The sequence below is a fragment of the Antennarius striatus genome, chromosome 14, assembly GCF_040054535.1.
Source record: "Antennarius striatus isolate MH-2024 chromosome 14, ASM4005453v1, whole genome shotgun sequence".
NCBI lineage: Eukaryota > Metazoa > Chordata > Actinopteri > Lophiiformes > Antennariidae > Antennarius > Antennarius striatus.
In genome coordinates, this window is record NC_090789.1 from 4,822,839 (window position 1) to 4,837,484 (window position 14,646).

At 39.9% G+C, this 14,646-nt stretch overlaps 3 protein-coding genes across 5 annotated transcripts in view; 2 read left to right on the plus strand and 1 right to left on the minus strand.

The window, feature by feature from the left end:
- rab5aa (RAB5A, member RAS oncogene family, a) overlaps positions 1-5,115 on the plus strand; it is a 6,575-nt gene extending 1,460 nt beyond the window's left edge. Inside the window, exons 2-6 of one of the 2 annotated variants that reach the window (XM_068333541.1) lie at positions 965-1,183; positions 1,926-2,077; positions 2,216-2,338; positions 2,583-2,676; positions 2,774-5,115. In XM_068333541.1, the coding sequence (XP_068189642.1) occupies positions 1,018-1,183; positions 1,926-2,077; positions 2,216-2,338; positions 2,583-2,676; positions 2,774-2,889 (651 nt within the window). In that variant the 5' untranslated portion in view covers positions 965-1,017 and the 3' untranslated portion in view covers positions 2,890-5,115. The remainder of the gene's footprint in view (positions 1-964; positions 1,184-1,925; positions 2,078-2,215; positions 2,339-2,582; positions 2,677-2,773) is intronic. The other variant, XM_068333542.1, reaches the window with a different exon arrangement.
- The window catches only part of otud6b (OTU deubiquitinase 6B), an 18,619-nt gene extending 5,660 nt beyond the window's left edge, over positions 1-12,959 (minus strand). For both annotated transcript variants that reach the window (XM_068333537.1, XM_068333538.1), the window contains exons 1-2: positions 12,870-12,959; positions 11,271-11,378 (exon numbers count right to left, since the gene is read on the minus strand). In XM_068333537.1, the coding sequence (XP_068189638.1) occupies positions 11,271-11,273 (3 nt within the window). In that variant the 5' untranslated portion in view covers positions 11,274-11,378; positions 12,870-12,959. The remainder of the gene's footprint in view (positions 1-11,270; positions 11,379-12,869) is intronic.
- Positions 5,260-12,876, plus strand: kat2b (K(lysine) acetyltransferase 2B). The gene is made up of 18 exons (XM_068333536.1): positions 5,260-5,836; positions 7,250-7,376; positions 7,532-7,677; positions 7,773-7,859; positions 7,938-8,119; positions 8,200-8,391; positions 8,852-8,955; positions 9,107-9,232; positions 9,485-9,618; positions 9,851-10,059; positions 10,136-10,262; positions 10,350-10,460; positions 10,664-10,807; positions 10,902-11,016; positions 11,140-11,170; positions 11,281-11,344; positions 11,431-11,515; positions 12,059-12,876. The coding sequence occupies exons 1-18, from the start codon at positions 5,636-5,638 to the stop codon at positions 12,250-12,252; spliced, it is 2,379 nt and encodes a 792-aa protein (XP_068189637.1). The 5' UTR covers positions 5,260-5,635; the 3' UTR covers positions 12,253-12,876.
- Positions 12,960-14,646: the final 1,687 nt, after the last annotated feature.

The following is a 14,646-nucleotide window of genomic DNA, read 5'->3' on the forward strand; positions in this document are numbered from 1 at the left end:
GCATGTAATGTCTCAATATTTTTGTCAGTAGGCACAATATCTACATCCTTGATGAGAGAGATTGTGGGGTTCAAAGTCATAGGAATATTTTTGTGGTGACAGAGAAGATTCCTCAAATTATGTCCAGGACAACATCACTCTGTAAAACGTAACATAGACTACAATTATCTCCCGACAATAGCCATTTGTGTGATACAAATTAGTCAGGAGTTCATTCAAAACATGCATGAATGTGTGGTATGTGGCAATGAGGATTTGTTGCAGTTGTAACATTTTTGTGTAATGTGAGTTGGTGGAGACTCTTGAAACTGTTGAGGTTCTTGACAAAGCTTCTTTTGCTTGCTTTTACTGTATGTGGTTGCGGTGACGTCATGTCTTGATGTCATTCATAAGGGCACTGTTTTTCTATGAGTTTTGTCGTTGATTAGACGGTAATGGGTAACGGGGGTTTGCATGTTAGAAATGCTTTCCATTCGTAACATTATAATAACTCTCTTTTTTTTCCTGTAACTAAAAGTGGCAAGAGAGTTTTGCTTTCTGTATCATTATGAAGGTTACGACGATTAAAAATTGTAGATAAAGATGAATGACAGCATGCACATTTAGACTGGTTCCCTATTAACCTTGCTTTTTGTCTTTCAATTTCAAAGAGTCACATTTTGTGATGTTTTTGATTTATTCATTAAACAATCTGTGGTAAAATTCTTTAGAAAATAATACATTTTGAAAGGTAAACCTTTATTGTCCCACAGTGGGGAAATTTGAAGGTCTATTTAAGGTATCTGTTAAAAGCTCAAATACAAAATGTCATCTGAGGACACTGAGATATTGAGCTATTGGACCGTTTTTATAAAATTTGGAATATATTTACATATCTCTTGTTAATTCTGGGTAAAGGTTAGTTTGTGTTTTACAAGTTGTTACTCAGTAAACCTACTTTTTTCCCTCATGCTTCTTGCTGCAGAAGCCCTGATTGTGAGGTTTGGTACACAGGACACCAGGGGATCTGATTAGGTCATGGCCAGTCGAGGAGGTGCTACGAGACCCAATGGACCCAATGCAGGGACTAAAATCTGTCAGTTTAAATTGGTGCTGTTGGGGGAATCAGCCGTTGGCAAGTCCAGCTTAGTGCTCCGCTTCGTCAAGGGTCAGTTCCATGAATTCCAGGAGAGCACAATAGGAGGTGAGTGTCTTTTTAACAGACCGTGTTTTTCTTGTGTAGGTTAAAGGTTTTATATTTGTGTCTGCATTTTCTAAATGTTACAGTTTTTCTCCAAGAACTTATATCGTCATTTGTAATTTGAGGCTTACAACACATTTTTTTTTACAAAGTTGTTAGAGGTTCATGATTACCTCTGCATCTCATCTCAACACTGTTTGCTTTTGTAGTCTGAGGAGACAATTGCTTTATCTTTGGCAGAAGAATGTGCTGTTCTTAGAGACTCTTTGTCTAATTCTCAGCTGATATTGCATTTCAGCTGCTCTAGAATTCAGGGTTTCTTTTGTTGTATCTTAACATTATATGATGAGCCAGTTAGCTTATATGGGTTATGAAATAGGGACTGAAGGCAAACTAGTTGAGCACCTGGATTCTTTTACATTAAAATTATGTTCTTCTTATACATGCAGTGTATGTTTTGACATGATCTGGCTGAAATAAGCAATGAAAGCATTTCAACTTGTATTTGGGGAGGCAGCATCAAATCTGTTCAGACAATGGCTGTTAGAAGTCTTCTTGAGCTCTAGTAATGACGCCCGCTACAGGTTTCTGTCTGTTTCTAGGTCAGTGCCTGAAGATCACAGCCATCCTGTACTGATTATTGGTCATCACCTACTTTGGGTCCATGAGGTTGTTAAAGTGTTGTTCTGGTGATGATAATGATTATCCAATACTGACTCACCCCAACCTTATCTTTGCCTTACAGCGGCCTTTCTCACCCAGACAGTGTGTCTAGATGACACAACAGTCAAGTTTGAGATCTGGGACACAGCAGGTCAGGAGCGTTACCACAGTCTGGCACCCATGTATTACAGAGGTGCACAGGCTGCCATTGTGGTCTACGACATCACAAATGAGGCACGTTCATGCATCCCAGATTAAGTGCTAATCCAATTTGTTAATTATTTGGATTTACCTCAAAACTTGCATGATTCTTAAAGGAAATGTCTTTTAAAGTTACTGATAATGTGATGTTATGTTTCCTTATGTCTTCAGGAGTCTTTTGCACGGGCAAAGAACTGGGTGAAAGAGCTGCAAAGACAAGCTAGCCCTAACATAGTCATCGCTCTGTCAGGCAATAAGGCTGACCTAGCCAACAAGAGAGCAGTCGATTTCCAGGTCAGACCAAACAAACGTTGTCTTTGGAGTACATTTAATGATTTTTCATTACTGAGGAATACTCCGGAAATTCTGATGGATGTGTCTGTGGTATTGTTTACATATAAAACCTACATTACAGGAGATTGGTTCCACTTATTGTAACTGCTTTGACTTGCAGGTTCAGTACCACATATAACAGTCTTGTTTATGAATGTGACTATACACATGAGAACACACACGGATAATGTTTTGTTGTCAACAGGATGCCCAGTCTTACGCAGATGACAACAGCTTACTTTTCATGGAGACGTCAGCCAAGACGTCTATGAATGTGAACGAGATATTTATGGCTATTGGTGGGTAATTCCTGATATTTCATTTAACTTCTTTATGCAGCAAATGAGAAATGTCAGTTCTTGAGATTTAGTTTTCCTTATTAATTTTTTCTTTTAGCTAAGAGATTGCCGAAGAACGAGCCTCAGGCTGCAGGAGCCACTAGTGGGCGGAGCCGGGGCGTGGACCTGACAGAAACGGCCCAGCCAGCCAAGGCCCCTTGCTGCAGTAACTAACACGAAGAACTCCTCCCACCCGACCAACCTGTGTAGCAGTAACTAATGTGGCTGATGCCCCGAATTCAGTTACTAATGCAACGTGTTGTACTCTTATATCCATTTACAAAACAAGAGGTCCCACACACACACTCGTTTTTGCAGTAATGAAGTCAATGTCATTGCATTGATCTCTGCCTCTTTTTCTCCGTCACAGTTCTGCCTCGATCATTTTAAACCCCTACAATTCTCTCCTCATTTCTCTTATTCATCTTTTCCCGTCATTCATTTATTATTGATAGATTCATAGTAACAGATATGAGAGATGTTTCTGCACCCTGCCTTTCATCATTCTCTTTTCAGCACTTAGACGTAATAATTTTCCTTTTTCTGGAAGACTTTTCTTTCTACTACTACTTTTTTTTTTCAAATCTTTTGATAATTATTGTTTTCTCTAATTGTAAAAACAAAAATTATGAATGCACATACTTGTAGACATACATGGCCTAAAAACATAAATGAAAAAAACAGTTTTTCCTTTCTGTCTTGCGGTTGCACAGGAAAAAATGGCTGTTATAGAAAAGAGTTGTTCCTCAATCTGAGAAGCAGAAAGAGAAAGAGAGGAACCCTAAGCTCCACACGCCTCTCGTCACATCGACACTTTGATCTTAGACTTAAATTATTCATGAACCAAATTCCTTATAAATTCTCTCCTAGCGGCTGGAGACACCTTTGTCTGGCTGTTCCTCCATATGTCTGTCCATAGATGCATTGTACAATGTGTCTGTAGGAACAACACAACAGAACCCTGGGCTTTCTTCACATCAAGGTGTCTCCACCTCCCCATCTTGTAATACAGTGTCTTTTTATAAATCACTTGTGGAACATCCTTTGTGGCCATCCTGGGGTTCCTTGTTTTCCGTCTTAAATGTTTTGGGTGATGCGGATGTGCGTTTCCATTGTGTTAATGTTGCTGGATCGCTGCTGGGTTTGCATCTGCTATAAGCGAAGGTGATGGTAATGAATTGGGAGTTGCAATATGTAAGGCTGCTTCATGATCCCCTTTGAATCAACATTAATGGTCATCTTCTCTTGATTAGGAAGTGCTTTAGACACAGTTGTGTGTCAGTGTGTATAAACGGGGCCTGGGCTGGCTGGCTGGTGACAGACTTCATCCACAGACTCACTCACACCTGTGTGTGTGTGTTTGTTTCTTCACATCAACACACATGTGACATAGTCCTTTGTCCTGTCTGACCTAAACATTGTACATAAGCGCGCACGCACACACACACACACACACACACACACACGTCTGTTACAGCTCTCCTTCATCTACATTGAGCACACCTTTTGTTTCCCTTACCCATCACACCGCTATACATTCTATTCCACACACACACATACAGTACATGAACTCCTTTCACTGTCTGTCTTACTCATGCCTTGCACTAATGATGCTCATGAATATATCCTGTCATAATTACAGCCAGTGTGATATAAATATATATACATAATATAAATATATAAATAATATACTGTAAATAGGGTGTTGCAGTGTAGTCTTTTTTTCATTTATTGGTGACAGGATGCTTGCTAGGGAATTGTCTAGATAATCACGGAAAGAACTGTATAGTTAGAGGAAAAAACAGCTACAATCTGAGTATGGAAATTTTTGTTTTGTTTTTGCTGTTCTTTTTTTTCGCACAAATGGTTAAATTTGAATCATCGGTGGTTTTTATAAATGTATGTAGTGTTATTAACTAAACATTTATTTAATCATCTGTCGTGTACCCTTTTTTCAGAAGAAAAAAAAAGAAACAATATCCAAACATTTTGGTTTCTATTTTTAACATTTCTCACATTTCACTAACTTTTTTAGTGGTATCAGACTACAACACCTTGTCCAGATCTCCTCCCAGTTAGTAGACCAGCAACACTGGTGGTTAAATCGCTACTGGAGTCCGGCAGAGTAAAAAAAACAAACAATTAGATTAACCAACAGTCTGTTTCTCCATAAAATCTTAGTAACCTTGATATTCTAGGAACAGTGTAACAATGATCTGCTGGCACGATGGTGATTCATGAATAAATGAATTAACACACAATAAATAAAGATGTAAATTGTATGTTTTTTGCCGTGAACACGTAATTTTTGCCGAAAACATTTAAATGCAAGCATTTTACTGTACTGTTATGTAATGACCAAATAAATACTGAAATAAATTTGACAATTTATTATTGTAATCTGGCTGTGTCTGTGTGTGTTGCGTGGACTTGATGCCTGTTTGCCATAAGGTCACTTCAGGTTATAAATTATGGTTTAAAATGTATTCCTTCAATTATTTCTGACTATAACTAGATGCCATCTATTTAGCCATTTAATTTTTTAAAAAAAATAGTTTTAAGTGTTATTATAAAAGTTCCCTGGATAGATTATTCATAATGATGCAGGTTTACCCCCTTATAATTAATTCAGGTACTGTGAATTAGCAGGCAACGCATGTGCAGACATGTCTCCGTGTACTAAGCCCCATTTATTCGATATGACCTTGAAATTTTGGTTGCAGTTTGTGACCTCCTCTGAATTGTGGAGGAATTGGCCTCTCCCGATCGAGTCCCCTAGCGGAGGAAAATCGGCCTACAGTGAGAAATTGAAAATAAGGATGAGCGCCATGTCTGATCCTCCGGTTGTAGAATAGAGCGGACGGCAGAAAAAAACATTTTTTCCGGGCCGGGGGTCCCGTCAGGGGGTTCGGTGTGAATCATGGCCGACGGCGCTGGGATTCAACAAGGTTCGCCGGCCATCGGGGCTGCGGGCTTGGTTCCGGCCGCTCCTGGAGCCGGAGGGACGGAGGGCTCCGGCGCCGCTGGAGGATCCGCACGTATCGCCGTGAAGAAGGCGCAACTCCGCTCCTCACCTCGGCCGAAGAAGCTGGAAAAACTCGGAGTGTATTCATCGTGCAAAGTAAGCTGTGCTGTATTTGCAGATCGCTGACGTTATGAAGGCGGTTGTTTTGCGATTCTGTTCTCCATTAACGGTATTTCCTGGACTTGGTTGCAGTAGTTTACAAAATGCAAGCGCAGCAAAGGAAGCCATTGCCGTACTTCATTTTTTTTTTTTTTTTTTTTTTTTTTTAAATTTTGCATGTATGAAGCAATATTTGAAAGACGATATCGACAAATATGATCGATCGACGCGCTGATGTTTACAACCGGACTTGTAGCATTGGCTTTCCAGTTGCAAGCAGTTTGTTGAATGTGGGTGTTTAGGTGGGGGGTTGGTCAACGTAAACATTGGCTTGGCGCTGGCACCTGGGCGCGTGCATCGCCACAGTGTGTGCGCGTGCACGCCCCGACGCTTACAACAGGAAATTTTGCCGCGTCCACTCCACGCGCACTCCGTCCACGCGCGGTCGTGACGTGTATTGATTTCGATCAAGTCTGCGCAGTTTATCGTCTGCAGAGACGGACTGTGTCTTTGTTTTGACAGGGTGACAGCTGCTGGGGGTGGGCAGGCAGTGAGGGGCGGAGTTTGTTGTTGTTTCGTTGCGCATGCGCAGAGCGGCAGCTTCAGCTGACGGTGACGTGCGGATATTAAAGGAAGATCGAGATCGTCCGTCAGAGATGCTCTAATAGCGTAGAGATAGTTCACTGTCAGCACTTCCGCGTCATGTAGGGGGCGCTCGCGAGCTGGTCCACAAATGTAACCTTAATGATGATAAGAACCGTTCATTATGTTTATTATGTATTAAAGATAAAAGATAAATTACTTACAACACCAGTAAATTATGGATTTTAATTGCTGTGAAATGTCTTCCTGTAATTAGTTGTGATCATTATATTTAGCTGTCAAATCAAAGGTCGTCGCGTTCCATCTTTAAATGTCCCTCATATAGTAAACTTTTAGGAAGATTGTCCTGTCCCAGCCAGTCACAATCCATAACGACCGATCAGCATATTACTCCAATGCTAGCATTTTGTGTGCAAAATTCTCCTACTTATTATTTCTTTTTTTTTTGAAGACATTTTTTAAAAAATGGTGAATTGCTGCTGTTTGAAGGGCTGTCATGCCAAAGTCAAAACACACCGTTACTGACTTGAATGTCTTTGTCACCTTTTAAATTGTTTGTTTGTCACTGTAACACATTTTCTGTATAAAAAAAAAAAATACAACGAACCAGAAATAAAATGTTATTTAGAGGTCATATGCTTGATTTCTCTTGCATGAGTGTGATCAAAATATAGATAAACAACTGTTAGAAGACCATCTGTAACCTGCAAGGAACCATAAATATTTCTCCCATATTTACTGCCACTCAAAAAAAAAAGGTAGAATTACTTCATTTTTCCTGTTTATGTTCTTTTATGTTTGTACTAGGCTGAGGGCGCCTGTAAGTGTAATGGCTGGAAAAGTCAGAACCCCCCACCAACACCCCCACGAACCGACCAGCAGAACAGCACTGTTAATCTGCAGGAGCCCTGCCGGAGCTGCTCTCATACCCTGGGTATGTCAGAAAGTCTCGGAATGGAGTGACAGCTGATGTACAAATCAGTGCATTTTATACTGCATTTACAGTATTATGTGAAGATGAGGCATAATGACTAAAGATGTTTTCTATGTTATGTTACAGTCATTTTAAGGTTCAATCTTTCCATTTAGGTGACCACGTGACCCATCTAGAAAATGTTTCAGAGGAAGAAATGAACAGACTTCTGGGTATTGTCCTGGATGTTGAATATCTCTACACATGTGTCCACAAAGAGGAGGATGCTGACACCAAGCAGGTCTACTTTTCTCTCTTCAAAGTAAGCCCCTGATTTTACAATGAAAATATGAAAACGGGAGACTTTAAAGTACGCTTTATGCACAAATAAACACAATCCTTTGTATATTTTTTTAGCTGTTGAGGAAATCCATCCTACAGATGGGTAAACCAACATTAGAAGCACAAGAGAGTCCTCCGTTTGAAAAACCAAGCATCGAGCAGGTAACCACATGCACGTCAGCTGCAACACAAAAGCAACTGAAACTGCCATTCAATTCTTTTTTCCTCTGTCCCGTATAGGGGGTGAACAATTTTGTCCAGTACAAATTCAGCCACCTGCCATCTAAAGAACGTCAAACCATTATGGAGCTGGCCAAGATGTTTCTCAACCAGATCAACTACTGGCAGCTGGAGACACCCTCTCAGAGACGCCAGAGGGTTCCCAGTGATGATGCAGCTGGATACAAATCCAACTACACCAGGTAGCCGTGTCACCATTAACGTCTTGTTAAAGTTCACCAGACTCATCTAATCTGAGATGGGGGGGGGGATTTTCCTGCAGATGGCTCTGTTACTGTAATGTGCCTCAGTTCTGTGACAGTCTGCCCCGGTACGAGACCACTCAGATCTTCGGCCGGACGCTGCTGCGTTCAGTGTTCACTGTTATGAGGAAACAACTGCTGGAGCAAGCTAGACAGGAAAAGGACAAGCTGCCGCCTGAGAAACGTACTCTCATCCTCACACATTTTCCCAAGTAAGAAAATAGATTTTAAACAGAATTAATCACGAATTTATGTATATAGACAAACTAGCATACAATCTCAACCAGGAAAAACAATGCAGATGATAACTGATGATTAAGAATTTATAGAAACTGTAATAAAGGACTGTCTCCCCTGAGCAGTAGTAAGATAGATCCATTAAATGGAGTCCAGACACTAACGGAGGTGGCAGCTGATGGATCCCAGAGGTTGATACTAGAAGTACCTGAGGGAACTGAAAAAAATACACAAACAAAGTGCTGATCACATTTTTAAAAAACGCAATAAAATTAGGATACCAATGAGATTGTGTTGCTGTGAGATAGATTTGATCATCTGATTGGTCTTTATCAGGTCTGGATGGCACAAGGGTTGACAAACCCAGATTATGAGTGAACATGACCAACGTTCATATATACTAAAGATATATTTGTTTTGGATTCTTTCACTTAGACTCTTGTCAATGTTGGAGGAAGAGGTGTATAGCCACAGTTCTCCTATCTGGAGCCAAGAGTTCTTGGCAGGATCGTCAGGAGGACAAATTCCTATACACACAGGTAACGCAACCCTCACTATTTTTAGAGGAAACACACCAATCCAGACTCACCACACAAGCTGACCTCTAATATTAAAACACATTTAAGACATTTAAGATTTAAGTGTTTGATGAGAATATGAAAGAGCTTCATGTTATTTGTTACTCTTCAGTCATCAGTGCGCCCCCTGTGGCCAGACCGCCATACTACAGCACCAGTCCTGTATCAGTCGACTCATCCACTTGCAGGAGCGTCAGTCCTGCCAGGAAAACAGCATCTGTGCTGGAGCCAAACCCAGGTTTGTTTGTTTTTTAAATGGTACTCGAAACCGCATTCATCCCATTTCATCAGATTTGAATTTTCATCTTTGTGCCATACTTGTTTTTCAAGACTCAGAAGTGAAATATACATCAGAACCACAATGAGATTTTCAGTTTCAAGACATTAATGCTGGAAGAAAGTCAGTTCTGCCTTTGCAAACGGTTACCAATTAGAGAGAAGAGATCTGAAAAGCCAACCATAAATGCTGGGTAACGTCTGTGAATTTTAGTTGGAGAGAAACGAAAACCATCAGAGCCTCTCTCCCACGAGGAAAACAAGAAACCACGGGTGGTAGGTGACATCCCCGTGGACCTCATCAATGAAGTCATGGCAACCATCACAGACCCTGCTGCCATTCCAGAGGTAATCAGTTAACTTCACCTCTTCTGTTCAGATTCTCTTAACATGAAATGAAATAACTGTACCCTATGAGAGAAACAACTTTCGCTTTTTCCCATTGGTTTACTGTTAGATATGGGTGGTTAAAACATAATGTTTATCAATGTGAAGCAGATGTGTTGTTTAAAAATTGTCAAAATAAAATTTTGGTACAAAAATATGATCCATGTTATCTTGCACTTTCTTTCCCTTGTAGACCAGTCTGCTGTCAGCTCATTCTGCACGCGACGAAGCTGCCCGTCTCGAAGAGCGCAGAGGCGTGATCGAATTCCACGTCATCGGGAACTCCCTCAACCAGAAGCCCAATAAGAGGATCTTAATGTGGCTCGTCGGCCTCCAGAACGTGTTCTCACACCAGCTGCCCCGCATGCCCAAGGAGTACATCACACGGCTAGTTTTTGATCCGTGAGTGTTGGCCATGCTTCATCCTGACATGCAGAATCAGACATTTCCTGACCAAAATCAATGCATCTTTTGACAGGAAGCACAAGACACTGTCATTGATCAAAGATGGCCGTGTGATCGGAGGGATCTGTTTTCGGATGTTTCCGTCGCAAGGTTTTACTGAAATCGTCTTTTGCGCCGTCACTTCCAACGAACAGGTTAAGGTAAGAGCAGTTTGGCGGGGTTTTCTTTTGGCTTGGTCAAGGTTATTTGATTGGTCAGGTTTCACTTTATTTGCCCTGTTATTGCAGGGTTATGGGACCCATTTAATGAACCACCTGAAGGAATATCACATAAAGCATGAAATCCTCAACTTTCTCACGTATGCTGATGAGTACGCAATTGGCTACTTCAAGAAGCAGGTAATAAGTTACGTCCATCAAAATGCATACCTGTTTTTATCGTTATAAAAACCATTTTGAGTTTCAAAACAAGAAGTTTAACAGAAGAAATTGTGCCATTTGATTAACTTCAAAAAAACGTAGAACTAGAACAACAGTAGAGCATGAGAGGGTATCGTCCTCTAAAACGGTGGCATAAAACCAGATATCTCTTCTTTCTATAGGGTTTTTCAAAGGACATCAAAGTCCCCAAGGCCAAATATGTGGGGTACATTAAGGACTATGAGGGAGCCACACTCATGGGTTGTGAGCTCAACCCCAGCATTCCTTACACAGAGTTCTCTGTCATTATCAAGAAGCAAAAGGAGGTGGTTTTGTTTTCTGTATTTAATTACTGTATTTAAAATGTTTCATTTTGTGTTTTTTAGCCCTTGTATTTACTGTATTGTAAAATGTTCCTAGATCATAAAGAAGCTGATAGAGAGAAAGCAAGCTCAGATCAGAAAAGTCTATCCTGGACTATCCTGTTTTAAGGAAGGAGTTCGGCAGATTCCCATTGAGAGCATTCCTGGCATACGTACGTTACTTTTTGATTGCTGATTTGATTGATTTGAGTATATTTTTTTGTTTCGCATTCAACGTTCACGGATGACTTTTATTATTTTTTTCTGTTTTTACTTTACTGAATCTATATCAACAGGTGAAACTGGATGGAAACCTATGGGCAAAGGGTAAGTTTGACCCTAATGAAAAATAGTACCTTTCTTTTCTCATAACATTTATATGTCAAGGTAGAATATACCATCTGTAAATATAGTTTGTTTTACTCACCATCTTTTAGGAAGGAACTGAAGGACCCAGATCAGCTGTACAGCACTCTGAAGACCATCCTTCAACATGTGAAGGTGAGGATCAGTCCCACATTGAGATCCCGTCTGCCTATGACAGAAACACACACTTTATTCTCACCAGATGACTCTTTATGTCTTAGAGTCACCAGAATGCTTGGCCTTTCATGGAGCCAGTGAAAAAGACAGAGGCTCCTGGATACTACCAGGTCATTCGTTTCCCAATGGGTATGTGTACAGGCTATTCACAGTGATCTGATCTGACAAGAGAGCAGACGATGTTTGTTTGTTGATAGTATGTGTGTATTATGCTCCAGATGTTTCATTTCTTTCAATATTTGTGTTTGGACTATTTTAAGGTATAAATGACAGTCATTAGCATAACTGTAATTTCTTTTTTTGTCCAAATTGCATCACAGAAGTTAAAGATACTAGCTATACCAAACTTTACACATACTTTGTAGTAATCAAAGTCAGTAGTTTAACATTTAGACACTTAGTTTGGAAAACTTAGGGATGTTTTATCTCATCAGGAGTATATCTCACAAACTGTACACTTTAAACAGCGCTAAACTCTGACATTTCTGTGAGAAGGTGATTTTAAAGTGAATCTATTGAATGTATCAAAAATATACACATTATCTTTTTAATGAAATCTATGTGGTATCAAATTTAAAAAAAAAAATTTTCTCAGTGTGGTTACAGAAAAGCTAAAATTTCTTCACAGTGTGAAGTACCTGATTCGGGGTTTTTTGTGGGGTTTTTTTACAGACCTCAAGACAATGAGCGAGCGTCTGAAGAGCAGGTACTACACAACACGTAAGCTGTTCATGGCGGACATGCAGCGCATCTTCACCAACTGCCGTGAATATAACCCTCCGGAGAGCGAGTACTACAAGTGTGCCAACTTACTGGAAAAATTCTTCTACACTAAGATCAAGGAAGCAGGCCTCATTGAGAAGTAGCAAAGACAAAGATATTTCTCCTCACATTAGCAAAGGATGTCCTGTTCATGTGTAGAGCAAAAGACAGTTACATGCATGAGATGCTGATATTATGACTACTGATTCTGGAGGGGGGCAGGTTTCAGACATAGATCTTTGCGTTACAGATTCCAATGGGTGTCAGATGAGCACTCTGTTGTTGCATGGTGGTGTCTCAGATCGTGAATCGGTAGTTTAGACTGGGCCACTAGGGAGAGCCTCACTGAAGGCCTGCAAGGCTTGTTGCTGACATTAAGTAGTGGAAACATCATCGTCACGCTTCATCACATATCCCAGAATCCCATGGGAAAAACACAAAAGAAGGTGTCATAGAAAGGAGAAATTAAACAGGACAGAATGCTTCCAGTATTTTGTATCCAAGACCGGAAGGCCACTCAGAATGACAGCTGATTGCAGAACCACCAAACACCTGATTTTGTCTTCATTTCTTTCATCCCACCCCTTCATTCCCCCATGCATTATGGGTGTCTGCCTCATCTCCTCAGGTGACTCAGGTAGCGTTGCCATGAGGAGTAACCACATCGTACATTGTATTAACTAGATACACAGGTATTACTGTGAGGAATGTGGATTCTTACCATCTTTTTTCACTTTGTTCCCGTGAGCGTGCATGGCATTACGAAGGTCAAAGTTTGTGATGAGTTCATCCTGCCAAAAGTGGAATAGATTTATTGCAATGTTTTAAAAGCACTTATACCCACTGTATATTTTAAATGTGTATATAACATATATTTTGTTTCAGAGCTAAAAAAAAAAATTAACCTTTTTCCACTAAGCCGCGTAGGGCAATTTGACAATTGAAATGCACTTTTATTTTTCCAAGTATTAGTTAACGCGAATGAGAGCATCTTGTGTTTTAAATTACCGCTGTTGACTAAGGACTAATTGAATTATTTAGATTTTATTCTTATTTATGTGCTGTAATTTAAAAAAAATATGCTAAAGACAAGGTCTTAATTTATTCTTTCTTATTTGTTGTCCTGCAGATGGAGATTGATAACTTTATACTTTGGAGATAAATGAAAATGTGCAATATACAATGTAGTTTTGCTGTTTTGTAAAAAGTTATTTGTACTTTTCAAACATTAGGAAGAAATACATTTTGTAATATGCCTGGAAAAGTTATTTCATGCTGTTTGTACAATTGATTTTAATGATAGCATTAGCCTATTTTCTAGACTGAAATAAAACAAGTGAGGCTAATGTTGCATCTCCTCCTAATGTTGTTTTTCCATCTCTAGGGCATTGCAGGTTTTTACATTACAACTTTTATGAGCCTTGTAAGGAGCCTTCCAGGTCCAATAAGAAAAGCCTTTATACTATTCCAATAATTAGAATCATATTTCATTACCATAAGTCATATGTGTCAAACTCAAGGCTTGAGAGCCATATCCGACCCGTAATACAATTATATCTGGCCCGGGAGATCATTTTATATTGATCTGTTATTATTTTTATTGATGACCTGGCCATAAGAAGCGCCAATACGACGTAAACTACAGATCCCATAATGCAGCGCACCAGCTGCGTTACAGAATGATAGGTTACCGGGGAACATTCCCGCATCCTTCAAGACAAGAGTCTGTTTACTGTCTCCAAACCTGTTATAATGTCAAAGCTAATCCTTAACAAAGGCGAAAATAAAAAGTAATTCTGAAAACAGGGTTTTAAACCCGACGGGAGGTTGTGTTTACTGACTGTCGGTAAACCCGGATGTCTGATTTGTGGCTGTAACGAAGGAATTCAATCTAAGACGGCACTTCGAGACAAAACATCGGAACAAGCTAAATTTAAAAAAAAAAACCTGAATGCAGACCAGAAACTAAAAAAAGTAGAAGAATTAAAGAATAAAAAATATCTCAGGAGATGTTTTTTCATCACCGTGAATTCACCAAGTGAAGCTGCCGTGAACGCAACGTTTTAGTGTGGCTGAAGAGACCTGGTCGGCCGAATCTGGAGTTTCTGTTCCTGTTCCACCTCACAAACCAGTACCTGGCATCATCAGCGTCCTCTGTGCCCTGTGGGGGGTGGGGGGGTTCTCCAAAGCTGGGGAAATCGTGTCCAAGAAGAGGAATCGGCTCAAAACTTAAACTGGAAAAACTATTATTTCTAAATAAAAATGCATAAGAACCCCCAGCTGACCCAAGCGTATGAAATAAACGTTTACAAAATATAAACATAGGCATACAAATAATGATGGAAAACAAGTCAGTTCTCAGATTAAAGTCAGAATTCCGATTTAAATCTCACAATATAGACCTTTTTTCCCCCCAGTGGTCCTAATCCTCCGATGTAATTCAAGCACATAAATACATGTATTTATATTACATACACATGCATGAACATGTAATCTAT